This window comes from Microcaecilia unicolor, chromosome 4 (assembly GCF_901765095.1).
Source record: "Microcaecilia unicolor chromosome 4, aMicUni1.1, whole genome shotgun sequence".
In the NCBI taxonomy this organism is placed as follows: Eukaryota; Metazoa; Chordata; class Amphibia; order Gymnophiona; family Siphonopidae; genus Microcaecilia; species Microcaecilia unicolor.
Window position 1 is genome coordinate 346661437 of NC_044034.1, and position 20721 is coordinate 346682157.

The following is a 20721-nucleotide window of genomic DNA, read 5'->3' on the forward strand; positions in this document are numbered from 1 at the left end:
GCCTCCCCATGGTAGAAAATAGAATATTATTTTCTACCAAGGGATTAGCGCGTACCAAAATCAGAATTACTGCCGGGCGCATGCGCTACTCCAGCAGTAGTGCCGATTGGACATGCGCTTACCCGTGCATTAGCCCTCCCATACCTTTTGTAAAAGGGCCCCATGCTGCATTACTTGTATCAGGAGCTGCTTCTGTGAATCGTGTGATGTACTACATTTACAGTGGAAAAAATTACCGTTTAATATTTTTTAATGTTGGTAATTTCTATTTTTCCCCAGGGCAAAAGGTTTCAATTTTTAATGAACACAAGAGTTATGTGCAAGGTATAGCCTGGGACCCCCTGGGACAGTACATCGCAACCTTAAGCTGTGATCGGTAGGTAGCTGTGTTACAAGTTTATCTTGACATTTGCAGCAATTCGTTTCAGTTGAGCAGTGAACTCATTAGGGTGAGAGAGAACAATTTACTGCCCTTTCTGGATGTGCTAAGGACCCAACATAAATAAAACCCACTGAGTTTAATTGATACAGTAACGGTACTGTTTTTACCAGAATGTTGTGATTAGGGATGACATGACCAAGACAACACAGTCTGTGAAAGAGCCAGGAAAAGGAACAACATATAGGGATTTGCCAGAGGCCACAGGGAAGAGAGTAGCATTTAACAAGATTTCATGTGTCAGTACATGGTCTTGCTTCCCCCTTCATGTACACTGAAAGCTTTTACTTGATTACTTTCTTTGTACAGTGTGTTGCGAGTGTATGGAACGCAGACTAAGCGGGTGGCATTTAATGTCGGTAAGATGTCTCCTGGAACAGCAGCTGAAGGAGAGGTGAGAAACACTGTCCCTGTGCTGGGGATTTATCTGCTGATTTGAAAATTGTATCTCGCACAAAATGTTATCGGAGCACTTACAGGAACAGCTCCTTCTATACAGATTACTGAAAATACAGACTTGGGGGGGGGGGGGAGGGGGAACAGTTCTTAACTGAGTTTTTTGCTTATCAAACTGGAATATGTCTGAAAGAAAAACATCCAAGGAGGAGGCTAGTTTAGTGCTACGTATGTAATATACTGCTTTCATTTTGGATTTGAGAGGTTTATAGTTCTTCGTTGAAAACCAGGATAATATGAGCTACACAAGTTGATGTCATCTGACAGTGCACAGATGGATTAGTTTTCTATGAATGCAGAAAAATCTTATTGGCTGAGGGGTTGGAACAGAAGATAGGGTTGCATGTTGACTGTGTTCTATTTATATATCATGGAACAATCCTTTTGACTTTGTATCCTGATATAGAACACATTCAGTCTTATGAAATTATGCCGTGGAACCCAAGAGGTAGAGAATTGCAGGTATGCTGAATTGCCCTTTAGGTGGAATAGAAAGAGTATTAAACTTTCCCTGCCCATCAAAGATAGTGCAGCATGCAAGTATGGACTAAAATTGTGAACGCCTCTTTCTAATGGGCAACTACCAACAGAATTAAAAATTGCAGTGGTTCACCCTTTGTCATGGTCAAGGTTGTTTTTCTTTAGCAAACTTGAAAGTTACCAGCCAGTATCCGACATCCCATTTCTAGGGAAGCTTATAGAACAAACAGTCTGTGTTCAACTCAGTGAATGGCTAGAAGAGAGAAACTGGCTAGGTCCAATTCAGACCTGGTTATGGAACAGAAACGGTCCTCTTATCCCTACTAGATGATCTTCACAGAAACTGAGACTGGGATTTGCCTCTGTGTTAGTACTGTAGATTTCTCAGCAGCTTTTGACACTGTGAATCATCATATCGTGGTAGCACAACTGGCAGAAACGGGTATCAATGTAACAGTACTTGCCTAGTTCAGATCCTATCTTATCAGACAGACAATCCATAATGTTTTTTTGCAGCACTTCATCGCTACCATGGGCACTGACCTGTGGGGGTACTACAAGGATTGATACTATCACCCATTCTGTTCAACATCTCTACCTCAAGCTACTAGCCGAGTTGATTTGGTCAATGGACACTCAATTCTACATTTATGCGGATGATGTGCAGCTACTCATACCCATTGAGCCTGGATTACCTACAGCCCTGAATAAAACTGATTTACCTGTCTAACATCAGTTCAAGAATGGGCTAAGCACAACAAACTTTGCCTGAACCCAAGTAAAATTGAGCTTCTCTGGGTCCCTAACACAAGTGGACACTTACCTGACATCAAATTCCATATCATCAAGCTGATCAATCCATAGACTGGTGGGTTGTGTCCATCTACCAGCAGGTGGAGATAGAGAGCAAACTTTTGCCTCCCTATATGTGGTCATGTGCTGCCGGAAACTCCTCAGTATGTTCTCTATCTCAGCAGGTGGTGGTCACACACAGCAGCAGCTCTGGCTAGGCCTCCAAGCCTAATTTTTAGGTTTTGTTGAGTGCCTGGGGTTGAGGGCTCTTTTGAGCAAGTGCAAACCTGGTGGTGCCAGGTCCCTCCTTTTCTCCCCCCTCCCGCTGGCTCCGTTAAATAAAAAAAAAAAAAAAAATTTTTGAACGTCCTTAAAGGCGTTTATTTCGACGTTTATTTAAGCGTCTATTGCAGCTACTCACTGGGACACCAGGTCGTTACAACTCGGAGCGGACAGCAGGTAATTTTTACCTTTTTTATAGCGGGCAGGGGGTTCCCCGATTCTTCTCCTCGTGGCATATGGCGTCGGAGGGCGAGGGCGCAAAGGGTCGCTCCCCGGGTCGCTTGAGCGCTTCTAGAGGGGATGCGGGGGTCTTAAAGCCTGATTCGCCCTTGTTGGGTGACAGTTTCGTGACCGATGAATGTCCCGGTCTTTCCTCCGGCGTGGCGGTTTTTCCCGCCATAAACGCCCATCCCCCGCTCCTCGCCTCCGCCATCTTGGCCGGCCACGCGGCTCGGACGGCTTCTTCTTGGGCCGCCCTTGAGGTTGGAGACATTAATGCCATGAACGCCCTTAATTTGGGCGACGGCACAGAAGCGGCTAAAGTTAAGAGCCGTTCTTCCCGCGCGGCTCCTTCGCGGAGTTTCGCGCCGGACGCCATTTTGGATGCGCAGCATGTCTCTCCCCCGCTATTGCGAGCGCCGGTTGAGGGTGCGTCTAGGGCTGTTGCCCAGGCTGCGGAAGTGCACAGTCTGGGGGGTTTCTCCCCCGAGTTTGTTTTGCTGCTGCATCAGGCCTTCCTCATGCACAACGCTGCCCCTGCTCCCTCGTCTGGTAAAGAGGTTGAGGTTCCCAGAGGTAAACGCCCTCGGGTTGATTCCCAGGCCTTGGAGGAATTTGTCTCCTCCGATGTAGATGAGGGCAGCGTGTCTGAGGTCTCCCAACGGTCCTTTGCGGATTCCTTGGAGGAGACGGATCCCCGCTCGGATGGAGCGGATGACCCCTCTGCAGCGCGGCTTTTTAGCCCAGAGGATTTGCCCAACCTGTTGTTACAGGCCATGGACACTTTGAAGATTTCCTCTCCGGAGGACGTCTCTCCCTCAGCCCCTGTTGGCTCTGCCATTATGCTGGGGACGAAGCGCCCGCCTAGAACCTTCCACGTGCATGATGCCATGCACACCTTAATTTCGGCTCAATGGGATGTCCCAGAAGCGAGCCTTAAAGTGGCTAGGGCTATGTCCCGCCTCTATCCTTTGGCTGTGAGTGAACGTGAGGCCTATCTGTGGCCTACCGTGGATTCTTTAATCACTGCGGTGACTAAGAAAACGGCGTTGCCGGTGGAAGGTGGCACGGCCCTAAAGGACGCCCAAGACAGAAGATTGGAGGCGGCCTTAAGGTCGTCCTTTGAGGTGGCTGCTTTAAGTTTGCAGGCCTCAGTTTGCGGCTCCTATGTGGCCAGGGCGTGCCTGACTATGGTGCAGCGGGCTTCCCCCTCGGATCATTCCTTGAGGGCTGATTGGCCGGCCCTGGAATCGGGCTTAGCCTATTTGGCAGACTTGCTGTATGATGTCTTGAGGGCCTCAGCGAAAGGCATGGCTCAGACAATCTCTGCGCGGCGGTGGCTTTGGCTGAAACATTGGTCTGCTGACCACGCCTCTAAATCCCGCCTGGCTAGGTTGCCTTTTAAAGGCAAGCTGCTCTTTGGGGTCGAGCTGGACAAAATCGTGACCGATCTCGGCACGTCTAAGGGCAAGAAATTACCAGAGGTCAGGGCTCGGGCTAGTACTCGTCCCGGTACCTCCAGAGGACGGTTGCAGGAAGCCCGTCGGTACCGCCCGGGCAAGTCTGGTTCCTCTGCCCCCTCTTCCTTCAAGAGGAATTTCTTCCCCAAGCAGCATTCCTTTCGCAGAGACCGCCGTCCCGGAGGTGCTCCCTCCGGTCCTCCCCCAGGGTCTCGTACCCAATGACGGGATCTTGGTCCACGCCCCAGTGCAAATTGGAGGACGGCTGTCCTCGTTTCTGGGCGAGTGGACCACAATAACTTCAGACGCGTGGGTGCTGGAAGTCATCAGAGACGGCTACAAACTAGAGTTCTGCCGACCCTTAAAAGACGGGTTTGTACTCTCTCCCTGCAAGTCTCCGGTCAAAGCTGTGGCAGTGCAGCAGACCTTGGACAATCTGATCCGCCTGGGCGCGGTCGTTCTGGTGCCAGAAAGTCAGCTTGGCAAGGGACGTTACTCCATTTACTTTGTGGTACCAAAGAAAGGAGGTTCTGTCCGGCCTATCCTCGACCTCAAAGGGGTCAATCGGGCCTTGAAAGTGCGGCACTTTCGCATGGAGACTCTCCGCTCTGTTATAGCGGCAGTGAAGGCAGGAGAGTTCCTGGCATCCTTGGACATCAAGGAAGCGTACCTGCATATTCCCATCTGGCCTCCTCATCAACGCTTTCTGCGTTTTGCAGTCCTGGGACGACACTTCCAGTTCAGAGCCCTCCCTTTCGGGTTGGCTACTGCTCCGCGGACCTTTTCCAAAGTAATGGTGGTCATCGCGGCCTTCCTACGAAAGGAAGGGGTACAAGTCCATCCTTATCTGGACGACTGGTTGATCCGAGCCCCCTCTTATGCAGAGTGCGGCAAAGCTGTGGACCGGGTAGTTGCTCTTTTGAGCTCCCTGGGATGGATCATCAAGTGGGAGAAGAGCCAGCTGCGCCCGACTCAGTCCCTGGAGTACCTGGGAGTTCGATTCGACACCCAAGTGGGCAGAGTGTTCCTGCCAGACAATCGGATTGTCAAACTTCAGGCTCAGGTGGACCAGTTCCTAGTAGCCTCTCCCCTTCGGGCTTGGGACTATGTGCAGCTGTTGGGCTCTATGACGGCCACGATGGAAGTTGTGCCCTGGGCCAGGGCTCATATGAGACCACTTCAACACTCTTTGCTGCAGCGCTGGACTCCGATGTCGGAGGATTATGCTGTGCGCCTTCCCTTGGACCCAGCAGTGCGCAAGGCGCTGAGCTGGTGGATGCAGACAGACAAGTTGTCTGCGGGAATGCCTCTGGTGACCCCAGAGTGGATTGTCGTCACGACGGACGCCTCGTTGTCGGGCTGGGGAGCCCACTGCTTGGGAAGGACAGCGCAGGGGCTCTGGTCTCCTGCAGAGGCAAAGTGGTCTATCAACCTCCTGGAACTCAGAGCCATTCGGTTGGCGCTTTTGGAGTTCATCCCGGTACTGGTGTTGAAGCCTGTACGGGTCCTGTCGGACAATGCCACGGCTGTGGCCTATGTCAACCGCCAGGGAGGTACCAAGAGCGCCCCTCTAGCCAAGGAGGCTATGAATCTTTGCCAGTGGGCGGAAGCGAACCTGGAGCAGCTTTCAGCGGCCCACATTGCCGGAGTCATGAATGTCAAGGCGGACTTTCTCAGTCGCCATACCTTGGAGCCCGGAGAGTGGCAGCTATCTGCTCAGGCGTTCTTGGACATCACGAAGCGCTGGGGCCAGCCGAGCCTAGATCTGATGGCGTCATCGGCCAATTGCCAAGTGTCGCGCTTTTTCAGCAGAGGACGGGACCCTCGATCCCTAGGAGTAGATGCTCTTCTCCAACAGTGGCCGACACAAGAGCTTCTCTATGTGTTCCCGCCCTGGCCCATGTTGGGCAGGGTGCTAGACCGGGTGGCAAAGCATCCCGGCAGGGTAATCCTGGTGGGTCCGGATTGGCCCAGGCGTCCCTGGTATGCGGACTTGATCAGGCTCTCAGTCGACGATCCTCTGCGGCTGCCAGTGGAGCAGGGCCTGTTACATCAGGGTCCCGTGGTGATGGAGGATCCCTCCCCCTTTGGTCTTACGGCCTGGCTATTGAGCGGCAGCGTCTGAGGAAGAAGGGCTTCTCAGACAAGGTCATCGCCACTATGCTGAGAGCGAGGAAGCGCTCTACTTCTACTGCTTACGCCAGGGTTTGGCGTATCTTTGCAGCGTGGTGTGAAGCAGGCTCACTTTCTCCCTTCACTGCTCCAATTTCTTCAGTGTTGGCGTTCCTGCAAGAAGGTCTGGAGAAAGGCCTGTCGCTCAGTTCCCTTAAAGTCCAGGTAGCGGCTCTGGTTTGCTTCAGGGGCCGCCTGAAGGGTGCTTCCCTGGCTTCGCAGCCAGATGTGGTGCGCTTTCTCAAGGGAGTTAATCACCTGCGCCCTCCTCTGCACTCAGTGGTGCCTGCGTGGAATCTCAACCTGGTACTAAGAGCATTGCAGAAGCCGCCTTTTGAACCCTTGTCGAGGGCATCTCTGAAAGACCTGACGTTGAAAGCAGTCTTTTTGGTGGCTATCACTTCAGCCAGAAGAGTTTCCGAGCTCCAGGCGCTCTCATGTCGAGAGCCTTTTCTGCAGTTCACTGAGGCAGGAGTGACTATTCGCACAGTGCCTTCCTTCCTGCCCAAGATTGTTTCTCGCTTCCATGTGAATCAGCAGCTCTGTCTCCCTTCCTTTTGTAGGGAGGACTACCCAGAGGAGTACTCTGCTCTTAAATATCTGGATGTGAGACGAGTCATCATCAGATACTTGGAAGTGACCAATGATTTCCGGAAATCGGATCATCTGTTTGTCTTGTTTGCAGGTCCTCGTAAGGGTCTGCAGGCTGCTAAGCCTACAGTGGCAAGATGGGTCAAGGAAGCCATTGCAGCGGCTTATGTGGCCGCGGGGAAGGTGCCGCCTATCCAGCTGAAGGCTCACTCCACAAGAGCTCAGGCGGCCTCGATGGCAGAGGCCGGATCCGTCTCCTTGGAAGAGATATGCAAGGCGGCAACTTGGGCTTCGGCTCATACATTCTCCAAGCATTACCGTTTGACTGTGGCTGCACGGGCGGAGGCCCGGTTTGGAGCTTCAGTGTTGAGGTCAGGGATTTCAATGTCCCGCCCTGGGTGAGTACTGCTTCGGTACATCCCACCAGTCTATGGATTGATCAGCTTGATGATATGGAAGGTAAAATTATGTATAATCATACCTGATAATTTTCTTTCCATTAATCATAGCTGATCAATCCATAGCCCCTCCCGGATATCTGTTTTTATTCTGGTTGCATTTCAGGTTCAAGTTTAGTCTTCAGTTACTTCAGAAAGACTTCGTGTTCAAGTTTTTTCACTTGGATTCTTCAAGAGTTAAGACGAGTTTGTGTTACAGTGAGCTGCTGCATTCCTCTCCCCTCCGTTTTACGGGGCTGGATTGAGACTTAAAATTCTGCCGGCACTCCCTCCCGCTTCGTGCGGCTGTAGGGCAGCTTTGTACCCTTCCCGCTTCGGCGGTGTTAGGGTCAGTCAGCTCCTCCCGCGGTTGCGGTTGCAGGATAAGCCAGATCCCCCCGCATCGGCGGGTGTGGTGTCCCTCCCCCGCTCCGCGGGGATGAGCTGGACGGATTCCCCTCCCCCACTTGTGTGGGGATGAGCTGGGTTAATTCCCCTCCCCCGTTTCGGCGGTGGTGAGCTGGGCAGAGTGTCCCTTCGTGGGTGTAATTCTCTAAGTGCTGAGTCCTGCGGATGGAGCTTTGATATCGACATACTGAGGAGTTTCCGGCAGCACATGACCACATATAGGGAGGCAAAAGTTTGCTCTCTATCTCCACCTGCTGGTAGATGGACACAACCCACCAGTCTATGGATTGATCAGCTATGATTAATGGAAAGAAAATTATCAGGTATGATTATACATAATTTTACCATCTCTTTTGGGAATCCCCCTCAAATCCCAAGTTAGAACCTTGGAATACAGTTAGATTCAGCACTTGCTCGGATTCCCCAAATCCAAGCAACCTTCAAGAGCCGCTTTTACTATTTGTGACATCTGCGCTGCCTCTCTCCTTACATTGAGAAGGAAAATCTTATCCCAGTTGTGCATGCCATGATAACATCAAGACTGGATTATTGTAATGCATTCTACAATGGTCTGACTACAAAGTGCCTGCACCAGCCCCAGTTGATTCAGAATGCTGCAGCAAGACTCATAGAAGGTTGCAAACGACATGACCACATCACACCATTTTTGCAGAAACTTCATTGGCTACCAGTACAGTACAGGGCTAAATTTTAAAACTCTGATCTTCAAGGCCCTTAAAGGAAATGGCCCCAGGTACTTGAAGAACAGGATGACCCTCTACACACTTCCAAGGACACTAAGGTCCTCCCAAAGGGTATCCCTAACTACACCCTCTCCAAAAGACATTACACGATGTGATACCCGCAAGTGAGCCTTCTCCGGGGTAGCCCACACACTCTGGAATGCACTCCCTGAAAGGCTTCGCTTAACACAAGACTATTTATCTACTTCAGGAAGCAGGTGAAAGATTGGCTGTTCAACCAGGCTTTTAATGGAAGATTTTAATGAAAAGAAGTAACTAATTCTTAGTCTCACACACGAGTGACACAGGTTGTACATACTGCAGCAGCACATGTTTATTCACTCCTACCCTAGCTGAGATAACATGTAATCATCTCTCTGACCTCATGTGCAACTTTCTTTAAATTAGTCACCTTATTTTTTTTAAATCCTCTTACTCTTTTACCCATCTATATGTTCCATCTTTGCTTGTATCCTATGCTGTCTATTAAAATGTTCTATTACATATTGTGTTCACATAGTAACATAGTAGATGACGGCAGAAAAAGACCTGCACGGTCCATCCAGTCTGCCCAACAAGATAAACTCATATGTGTATACCTTACCTTGATTTGTACCTGTCTTTTTCAGGGCACAGACCGTATAAGTCTGCCCAGCTCCAGCCCCGCCTCCCACCACCGGCTCTGTAATTAGTATACTATGCCATACTTCGTATTATTTGAATATTTTTACTGCTGTAATTTTCTATTGCTTATGTTTGATTCTTACTGTACACTGCCTTGAGTGAATTCTTTCAAAAAGGTGGTAAATAAAACCAAATAAATACCTTGGGGATGAAACTTTCACGGACATTATGGTTTTGTAGCAATTGAACCTTTGAGGAACTTAAAAAAAAAATGGTGGTAGTAGCTGGAGGTCCCAAACTAGATGGCGCCTTGAACATTTATTCTAGGACTGCAATGAATATTCGTATTAGATTCAATTCACTCCTGAATAGTGCACCGAATACGTTATTTTTGTTTGGCCGAATAGTGATTTAAATTTGAATATGAATAATCCGAGGCTCTGCTGTGCTAAAGCCTACTAAAATAAACACTTTATTTCACGTTGCTTCTTTTATTATTTTTTATGTTAAAACTCAATGCCCATTATTTGTATTTGGTATTTGTATTCTGCCAAATGGGATTATTAGACAAAGATGAGATGTGTCTCCTAGAATAGACAATGGGAGTAAAGAACAAAAGAAACAAAGCCAAAAAAAACCTTTAAAATATCAAATATGAAAAGCACTAAACTTTTTAACATAAAATTTTAAACAAGACTTAAGAAATACAGACAAATGAAAACAGATGACATGTGCCCACACCAGAATATCATCAATGTTTTCCTCAGGACGTTTTGAATGAGCGAGCCACCTGGCTGATTTTACTGACCACCTGACTAACTTAACAGGAAATTTTATAAAACTGCACAGTATTTCCCCTGCCTCTACCTGGCTATTCTTTCATGCAACCAGCTGGCCATATTTTCTGGAGAGAACACCAGTCTTGATACCTTAACACATGTAAAAGTCAGAAAAATATTTGAAAGCATACCAGTAAAAATTACCCATTTCTGTATCTTACAGAGGCTATATAGTACTAGCCTTATATATAAACCATAACATAAAAAATAGGTTAGTATTAACACTTGCCAGAGCTGCTTACTACAAAAAACCCCCTAAGAATGGACCATCACCTTTTTCTTAAAGATACAAAAGGCAAAATAATAATAACCAAATTTTCTAAAACTTCTGGGGATTATGCAGTCCCGGCCTCACAAAAAAAGCAAGTAAAATCCAAACAACCAAAAAAAAATTATGTTCTTTCAGCTAAAACCAAACCATAGCATAACAGGAATAGGCTCCTTCTTCACATGGTGAGTTGCTGTTTCTTTCCCCGGTGGGAACGCTTTTTTCGCTATTGTTTGGATTTCATGCCACTGAGAAGGGCAGTTCACATTGTTCTAGCTCCCTGTTCTGCCTTTCACTCATGTGCTGGTTCTTGTTTTTTCCGTCTTCAGTCAGGTCTGTGCAGACTGCATTGTAAGTTTGGCGGGCTCTGAACCGGTTTGTGCTGGGGCAGCCGCCATCTTGGGGTGTGGTGTTCCTAGCGCGGATTGTTTTTCTTTGTGCTGGCTCTCGATTCTATTGGGGACACTGTCAGAAATCTGGCGGAGTTGCTCGGGAGCAGTTTAGTAGATGTGGTCTCTGACCCGGTTTACTGCGCTTCAGTTGGGCTCGGGGACCACTACCTTAATATTTGGATCATGGTGTAGTGTTTGGGTCCTTCTGTATTTGTCCGATGAGTGCTGTTCTTGTGAATCGGATTGGCAGCTGGTCACACGCTGACCGTTTCAGGTCTCTGGCGTATGCCCTGTTTTGGGGGGGTAAGTTTGTCTTTGATCTTAGCAAGCGTCTGTGAACAGATATTTTCTTTTTCTTTTTTTTTTTCTTCTCAGGTTCTGAGAGGAATTTTTTGGTCTCCCATGCTTAGAAGCCACCATTTCGGCAGCAGGGGAAACGGATTATATGGTTCTGTCTCTTTAGGGAGGATTCAAATGAAGTAAGGGTCCGTTGGCTCTAGCCATCTTGTTTTGCCCACACGAGTGCCCCCTTCGCATATTTTACTACAGTGTTGGTTGTATCATTCAGCTTTGTCTATATTCTGATAGGTCCAGGAGACTTGAGGGTCTGATGCACCCTAAACTCTGTGTGTGTGTGTGTGTGTGTGGGGTGGTTCCTTTGCCCTCAGTTCCCTTCATTGCTAGCTTTTGAGCCCATGGCTGTCACTTGATTTTTTTATTGTCAGGGCGGGAATTGCGCCCCAGTTGCGCTTCCCACATCTTCAACACTGTAAATCCTCTCTGGACTTCTGTTCTCCGATTCTAGCACCTTATTTCTGCACTTTGTTTTGCTCCCTTGCTCTTTATCAGAGCAGGGTAGTGCAGACGATGTTTCTGGAAATCCAGTTTTATGCTGTTGACACCATGGTGCTGGAAGATATGTTACTTGTTACTTGCTGCAGCTAGGGCTCTCCTCAGAGTTCTGGTTGCCATAGTAATCCTGCCCCCCTTTGCATGGCTGTCACTGCTCTCACTGATTCTGTGTGCTGAAGGTTTGGAATGGCACCTCAGGGCAGGGTCAATTCGCCCGTTCCTGGCATCATGGCCTACCTTGCTCCTTATTGGGAGGTCCCTTTCTTTACCTATGAGTGTTGATTCTTCCTCCGGATGTTGAGCCTTGCTCAAGCCTCTGGCCATGAACACTGCTCCGCCTCCGAACAACGAGGCCTGCTCCTCCTCCCTGGGCTTTGAGTGTGTCCTCGTGGGCTTCGCTCAGTCTCCAGATGTTGAGCTCTGTTCCTTCTTCGGGACATTGTGCTTTCTCCATTTATAGATGTCTCCGCTGGCTGCATGCTAGCATTCCTGTGCCTGCAGTAGGTAGCATTTTGGTTCCCTGGGTGTCCACAGCACCTTCTTTGTGGTGGGAGCCTGATTTGTATAGGCTTTGGTCTGGTGGTACGCCTTATTTGCTAGTGCTGGGCATCCCAATAGCGGCATTTGTCAGCCTTCTGGTAAGCTGCATCTTACAAGTTTTCTGGTATGCCGCAAATGAGTTTCTGACCAGGAGTCTCCATCTTCCTTAGTCGCCACTTTTTGGTGGTGTTCTGGTATGCTGCACAGGGGCACCTTGTTTCTGAGTAGCATGGTAACCATATCTGTTTCTTTCTCTCTTATTTTGCTGTGGCTGCTTGATGGCTTTCATTCTGCCTCTGGTGAGTGAGCCAGGCATCCTCTGTCTCTTGAGTGTGATGTCCTTTCTGTCAGTCTGGCTCCTCAGCTCTGTCCATTTTTCCTTGCCTCGTAGCAGATCAGCGTGGCAGTAGGCGCTCCTATTCACGATGGACCTGTCTCAGGGGCTCTCGGGCCTTTCCGGGCTCTACTTTTCGTTGTGAGTCATGCATTCTCGTCTACGGGATGATGCAGTGGAGGCTGGTCTTCGTTCTGTGGCTTGGAGATCTACGATATTTCTGGCGTTGGGGGGGGGGGGTTCCTTCTTGCTGGTTATCGACCTTCCTCGGTCCTTGGTTTTCGAGCTTTTCTTTTTAGGGAGCCGCCTTACGTTTGGTGGCTAGATCTAGCTCCCTGCTCATGACTAATGTTGAGTGGTTTTCCTTTTGTCTACGATCTGAGGAATTTCTTTCGTTCCGTCCGGTGTTGGCGAGTCCTTTTGGGGTTTTGTGACTACTACGGCCCCCATCTTGGGGTTTGGTTCCGGTTTTGGCCTCGGGCCTTAGTCTGTTTTGGAGACACCACCCTACTTTGGGGACTGCTTGTGTACATCCCACTCATCTCTGGCTTGATCTTTGGGATGCTGTGGAAGGTAAAATTAGTTATTACTTGATGATTTTCTTTCCATTAGTCCTAACAGATCAATCCAGAGGCCCGCCCTTTGCTGCTGTTTGAGTACTTTCCCTTGTTTATGGGGGAGCTGTTTATTCCTGTTTCTAGTCTATTAGGTTCTGTCCTATTCTAAGAGACTAATAAATAAAGGAAAACTACAGAAGATGGAGGACTATCATGATGCAATTCGCCACTTCGGCAGTTTCCCTCCCGCTGTAGCGGTAGAGGAAGAGCCTGCACAGGCTTTCTGGAGGCAGGAGAGGACTTTTATGTTGGATTTACTTTTCTTGTGCTGTTTTGGTATGAACAATACTGAGATTAAGGTGGCTGCACATGTTCACGTATAGTAAGACTGAAGTTCTCTCTATCTCCACCTGCTGTTAGGGGGACAAAACCCACTCTTCTCTGGATTGATCTGGTGGGACTAATGGAAAGAAAATTATCAGGTAAGAACTCATTTTACCTTTTTTAGCATTAAATCTTAGCTGCCAAATTCCAGACCATTCCTCTAACTTCACTATTCTTTCCTCATGTTATCCACACCATCGGGGTGTCTACCCTATTACAGATTTTGGTATCATCTGCAGAGAGGCAAACCTTACCAGACAGCCCTTCGGCAATATCGCTTACAAAAAGGTTAACAAGAATTGGTCCAAGAGCTGAATCTTGTGGCACACTACTAGTAATATCCTTTTCCTGAGAATGAGCTCTATTTACCACTACCCTTTGTTGCCTTCCACTCAACCAGGTTCTAACCCAGTCAGTCACTTTAGGGCCCATACCAAGGGCACTCAGTTTATTTATTAGTCATCTATGCGGAACCTTGTCAAAGGCTTTGCTAAAATCTAAATACACCAAATCTAGCACTCCCCCCTCGATCCAACTCTCTGGTCACCCAGTCAAAGAAATTCATCAGATTGGTCTGACAAGACCTGCCTCTAATGAAACCATATTGTGTTGGGTCCTGTAAAATCCACTGAATTCCAAAAACTTTACTATACTTTGCTTTAAAAGCGTTTCCATTAATTTACTTACCATAGAAATCAGACTTACCGGGCTTGTACCCATGATCTGAAGGTGACATAACTGCAGGAAGGTGATCAAATTTTGTTGCTGATACTTGGGTTTACAAAGGGTGTCTCTCTTGAATTCCACAGGTGAAAAGTTATCGAATGTTTCATGATGACAGCATGAAATCCTTCTTCCGGAGGCTCAGCTTCACTCCTGATGGATCTCTGCTCCTTACACCTGGTATAGAAATTTGTTCAAATTTATCAGTATTGAGTTTTTAGTTTGTCTTACTCAGGGCAACGGTAATATTTGTTTTTGTCTCTACTAGATTAGTCCAGGATGAATGGGTTATGTATATCTACCAGCGGAAGAAGACAGAGAAAAAAGTAGTCCCAAATGGTTTTCCCTTAAAGGGTATTATGCAGCTGGAATGTTCAGTATTTTTCTCCGTCTCCACAGAGTCTACACCCTCCTAACCTTTTAGGGTTCTGGTTGTATGCTAGGTTCCACATCTCTTCCAGCCACCTAAGAGGAGCATATAGCATAATCTGTAACTATCTCTCGTTGGTTCCTATTCTTGGGCATCGTCTTCTGATGTACTTATCCCTTTGTTGCCTATTTGCAGCACTCATATGTCTCCAAGACTGTCATATTACAGATGCTTTACAGCTGCAACTTGATAATGAATACTATGACTGAAATGCTCGGTTTTTCCCTTTCTGATACCTGTGCATAGAAATCTGTCCTTCCTTCACTAGACATTGATGTTCTAAGGATTAGCTGGTACTTGGAGTACTCTATCCTTTTGGGCGGCCCTTGCCTGTAGATTTCAGGTTCTTTGACATTACCGCTGTTTTTCCTTGCTCTCTGTTGGCCTCCATTCCTGGTACTCACCTATTGGAGCTTTATTTATTAGAATTTCTGGCTCTTATGTAAAAATATATCTTCGTTAGGTATGGAAACGTATGTTTCCGTCAGGAGATCTTTCTTGCCCTGCAAAGTTCCCTTCTCAGAATGCCTATATGAAACATTCACAGCATGCTCTGATTGGGTTCTGTTATTCTGACATTCTGCAAAGGTGGTCTTTCTCATTTTGCCTCTCAGGTTCAGTCGTCCCCCCACCAATAGGGCACTGCATTGCTATGTCCCATTCATTCTGGATTGATCTGATAGAGATGAAAATGAAGGAAAAGTTGTCTTACCTTTTTCTTTCCTTTAGTCCTACCAGACCAATCTTGATTTAATATGGTCTCACTCTTTTTCTCTCTTTTTTTTGTTTCGTTTATTCATCAGGCTAAGACCCAATTGGCACATCTTATTTCAGATTTTATTATATTGGCCAGTATGCGTGTCGTGAGGACATTGCTTGGCTATTTGAAATACTGAACATTCCAGCTATAAAGGAAAGTCACTTGGGGACTGCATTTTTTTTTTCTCCATCACCTTCCGCTGGTAGATGGACATAACCCATTCGTTCCTTAGCGTCCCTCCGGACCGGTCCAGGAAGTGACTGATGGGTTGTGCACTCCTTCCAGCAGGTGGAGACTCGAGAGAGCCAATAAAAGCCCTGGCCAACTAGCCCTAGATTCAGTATTCTTAGTCTCCAGCAGGCGGAAGGAGGTGAGCCCGTCAGTCTCAAACTTTTTATTTCTTCCTTTCTGTCTTGGTTGTTTGAAAAAAAAAAAAAAAAAAGTTTGCCTTTTCTTCTGTTCCCTGGAGTGTTTTGGCTTTTATTGACTGAGTGTGGTGTACATTTGTTAGCCTTTGGGTGTTACATCCAGGGGGGTACCGGGTCCCTCCCCAATGATTTCCTCTGTAATTTGGGCTAGGCAGTGCTCAATCTCTCCGGCGGGAGAGTATTGCAGTTCTAGGAGAGGCAGCCGACTTTAAAAAAAAAAAAATTTAAAAAGAGGCGCGAAAGGCAGAGCAGCTCTGGGGCCACGATTTGGGGATTCCCTTGGCCGGTTTAATCAGCTGTTCTTGTTTTGAAAAAAAAAAAAAAGACAGAGTGAACTGTGGGGCTGTGCTATGGCCAAAAAGTTACGCAGGTGTGCTGTTTGTCAGCGTCAGGGGGTCGGAGCCTCCAGCACCTGCAAGTATTGCACAGCGGTTCAGACGATGGGTTCGACTGTGACGATGGGTTCGGCTGTATCTGCTCCTTCCACTTCGGCTGCTTCTGAGACCGCTCCAGTTTAGTCGTTTCGCATGTCAGTCAGTGCGCCCTCCCGTTTTGGCAGGAGTGGCGGCCATTTTGCCAACTCCCAGTGTTTTAGAGGACCGTTCTTCTCTGCCTGAACCTCCAGTGAATTCAGCACTGGTGCTTCCTACTCCGGGGGGGGGGGGGGGGGGGAGGCTCAGGAGGGAGGCTTCCCCCCCCCCCCTGGAATTTGTGCTTCAAATGTACCAAGCGTTTCTCCTGAAGCAAGTAGGTCCTTCCTCTCTTCCTGCTGGGGATTTAGGAAGCAGGCAGACTGTTCCTGCTAAAAGAGCTAGGGAGTCCAGGAGGCTTGAAGAGGATCAGACCTCAGACCAGAACTTTGAAATGCCTTCCCTAGGAGAGATGGATGTTCGGGATGATCTACAGTTGGAGGATCCTGGTTCCTCTGAGGCTGGGCTAGATCCTTCTTTACTAGGTGAGGATCCGTCGGTTGTCCATATATTTCACAAAGATGACCTGCAGGAGCTCATTGCATTGGTAGCTAACTCCTTATGTTTTGAAGAGGTCTAGCTCTGCGGTTCCAGAGGTGCGCAATGTGGATCTGCTAGTTAAAGGTATTAGGCGTCCAGGAATCACTCTTCCCATGCACCAGGACATTAGGGATATTATTCAAGCTCAGTGGGATTTCCCAGATTCTCCTTTTCGGATGCCGAGGTCAGTGGTACGGCTTTATCCAGTACCAGATGCGGATAAATCGCTTCTCAAAGTGCCCGTGGTGGATGAGGTACTGTCTGCTGTCACTAAGCGCAATATAGTCCCGGTGGATGTCGGTACTGCTCTTTGGAATGTTCAGGATTGCAGAGTGGAGGCTCCTAAAGAGTAGTTTTGATGTTTTTGTCTCTGGCAGTGCAGGCAGCTATTTGTGGCTCCTTGGTGGCTAGAGTTTTTTTTCGGTGGTTTGAGTGGATCTTGGCTAGACCTTCGGATGACTTGACTTCCATTGACTTGGAGGTTGTTAAAATTGAGATGGGCTCTGCCTTTTTGGCAGATGCTTTGTACGATCTATTGAGGGCTTCCTCAAAATCCATGGCGCTGGGTGTTGCCACTCGCCGCTGTCTTTGGTTGCGGGGTTGGTCTGCGGATGCAGTGTCAGTTTCCCTTTTGAGGTTCCTTTTTGTTTGGGGACGAGTTGAACAAGCTGGTCCGTAGTTTGGGAGATACCAAGGTTCCTCGTCTTCTGAAAGATCATCCTAGAGTCCCTATGCGGGGTTCTGGTCTTGGGCGAGAGTGAGATTTCTGCCGGTTTCGTTCAGGCAGAAGCTTTCCGTCGTAACGGTTTCGTTTTTTCCAGAGGAACCAGTCGTTTTGAGGAGCTCATCGAGGAGGTAGAGACTCCGCTTCTTCCTTTCAGTCCCAAGGCCATCCAGCCCAATTAAGGTGTGAGGGCCTCTCCTCTAATTCCGGTAGGAGCTCATTTGGCGCTGTTTTATCAGAGGTGGGCCCAGATTACCACAGATCAATGGGTATTGGAGGTTATTCGAGACAGGTACGCCTTAGAATTTGCTCGACCTTTCCTCCTTTCTGGAGTCTCCCTGCCGGTCTCGTCTGAAGGCGGCAGCGGTCCGGGACACTCTGTTAAGACTTCTTCAGCTTCAGGCCATTTACCTGGTTCCTCCTTCAGAACTCAGACAGGGCCGTTATTCCATTTACTTTTTGGTTCCAAAGAAGGAAGGTTCCTTTCATCCAATTTTAGATCTCAAGTCGGTCAATCGTGCGCTCAAGATCTCCAGTTTTCGGATTGGAACTCTTCGCTTGGTGATCGTGGCAGTCAGGCCGGGGGAGCTCTTAATGGCCCTGGATTTGACGGAGGCCTACCTGCACATTCCAATTCGGCAGGGACACCAACGCTTCTTCCATTTTGTAGTCCTGAACCAGCATTTTTCAATTTCGAGCGCTTCCGTTCGGTCTTGCCACAGCTCCACATACTTTCACCAAGGTTATGGTAGTGGTCGCAGCAGCTCTCAGAAAGTAGGGAATCTTGGTACATCCTTATCTAGACGATTGGTTGAGTTGGGAGAAGTTGTATCAGGAGCGTCTACAAGTCACGGACCAAGTGGTTCAGTTCCTGCAGTCCCTTGGTTGGGTGGTCAACTCAGAAAGAATCGTCTGGTGCCTCCTTTAAGTAAATCTGCTGGCGAGTATCCTATCCTCATGAGTCTGACTTATGAGGATACTTGCCAGCAGATTTACTTAAAGAAAGGAAATATTTCAGTGTAAACGCTGAGCAACCCAGTCCACATGGCTGTTAAATCAGCATGAACAGAGTAGCTGAAATCTTTTCCTCATAATAAGAAAGATATTAGAGAGTTTTACTTGCTTGCAGTGGACTTTTATATATATGTGTTTTATAGCAAGTACCAGGTATAAGTTAATTGTAAATAGTATGGAAGAACGAGTTTTTTGTTGTAATGTTCTTGATTGTTTGGAGCTGCTTTGTCATTTGTGTTATATATAAAATAAATAAATAAGATAAAAGAACTACATTGTTCATTTTTTCTGGGCTAACTGGCATGGTGGTGTCGATGTTTTGCCTGATTCCTCATTATTCTTATGGATCAGCTGCTTGGATACTTGGTGGCACAGAAGGGGTTTCTTTTTTTCTTCTGCTTTGTTACTTATATACTGAATCTAGGGCTAGTTGGCCAGGGCTCTTATTGGCTCTCTAGGGTCAGAGTTCTCAGTCTCCACCTGCTGGAAGGAGTGCACAACCCATCAGTCACTTCTGGACCAGTCCGGAGGGACTAAAGGAAAGGAAATTAGCAGGTAATATTTCTCCTTTTTTGATTGGTCTGGGAAGACTAAAGTAAAGAAAATTACCATAGTAATACAGAGTTTCCTGAATTAAAATACAAGTTGGGTTGATATATATTTGTAGATTTTTGCCCATTTCGGGTACTTCCCTCCCTCCCCATCTTTTCACTGCCCCTGGGATGGTTGGGAATCTACTGAGCCCCTCAGTGTCCCTCACATGCCAGCAGGGTTAAAAGCCAAAGAAGATGATACACTAAGGGGGGTAAGGATCTATTACCAAATGTGTTTAATAAACCAAACATAGCATTATAGCACTATTTATTCATAGGTATGGGTCTTGCCACACTCCAGTTAATGCATCGGTTGCGTGATTCTTCTTTTTGTTGTTATTCCTAGGTACTGTTCATATTCTCCCAGTATATTTTGTTTCATTTTTTTAATGCCAGAGTAACATAGTAGATGATGGCAGAAAAAGACCTGCACGGTCCATCCAGTCTGCCCAACAAGATAACTCATATTTGCTGCTTTTTGTGTATACCCTACTTTGATTTGTACCTGTGCTCTTCAGGGCACAGACAGTATAAGTCTGCCCAGCACTATCCTCACCTCCCAACCACCAGCCCTGCCTCCCAACCACCGGCTCTGGCACAGACCGTACAAGTCTGTCCAGCACTATCCCTGCCTCCCAACCACCAGTCCTGCTGCCCACCACCGGCTCTGGCACAGACCGTATAAGTCTGCCCAGCACTATCCCCGCCTCCCAACCACCAGCCCCGCCTCCCGATCTTGACTAAGCTCCTGAGGATCCATTTGTTCGGCACAGGATTCCTTTATGCTTATCCCACGCATGTTTGAATTCCGTTACCGTTTTCATTTCCACCACCTCCCGCGGGAGGGCATTCCAAGCATCCACTACTCTCTCCGTGAAAAAATACTTCCTGATATTTTTCTTGAGTCTGCCCCCCTTCAATCTCATTTCATGTCCTCTTGTTCTACCACCTTCCCATCTCCGGAAAAGGTTCGTTTGTGGATTAATACCTTTCAAATATTTGAACGTCTGTATCATATCACCCGTTTCTCCTTTCCTCCAGAGTATACATTTTTAGTTCAGCAAGTCTCTCCTCATACGTCTTGTAACGCAAATCCCATACCATTCTCGTAGCTTTTCTTTGCACCGCTTCAATTCTTTTTACATCCTTAACAAGTTATGGCCTCCAAAACTGAACACAATACTCCAGGTGGGGCCTCACCAACGACTTATACAGGGGCATCAACACCCCCTTTCTTCTGCTGGTCACACCTCTCTCTATACAGCCTAACAACCTTCTAGCTACGGCCACCGCCTTGTCACACTGTTTCGTCGCCTTCAAATCCTCAGATACTATCACCCCAAGATCCCTCTCTCCGCCCGTACCTATCAGACTCTCCCCGCCACCCTCTGGTGTCTGTCCGTCAACCAGTTCCTAATCCAGTTCACCACTTCAGGTCCTATCTTCAGTCCCTACAGTTTATTTAAGAGCCTCCTGTGGGGAACCGTGTCAAAAGCTTTGCTGAAATCCTAAGTAGATTACGTCCGTAGCTCGTCCCTGATTCAATTCTCCTGTCACCCAATCAAAGAACTCAATGAGATTCGTTTGGCACGATTTTCCTTTGGTAAAACCATGTTGTCTCGGATCTTGCAACTTATTGGCTTCCAGGAAATTCACTATCCTTTCCTTCAGCATCGCTTCCATTACTTTTCCAATAACCGAAGTGAGGCTTACCGGCCTGTAGTTTCCAGCTTCTTTCCTATCACCACTTTTGTGAAGAGGGACCACCTC

General features: G+C 47.6%; 1 protein-coding gene across 1 annotated transcript in view; it reads left to right on the top strand.

Moving 5' to 3' along the window:
* The window catches only part of CHAF1B (chromatin assembly factor 1 subunit B), a 66355-nt gene that overhangs the window by 25846 nt on the left and 19788 nt on the right, over positions 1 to 20721 (top strand). The window contains exons 6-8 of the mRNA XM_030199681.1: positions 280 to 376; positions 749 to 833; positions 14079 to 14172. Coding sequence (XP_030055541.1) covers positions 280 to 376; positions 749 to 833; positions 14079 to 14172 — 276 coding nt within the window. The remainder of the gene's footprint in view (positions 1 to 279; positions 377 to 748; positions 834 to 14078; positions 14173 to 20721) is intronic.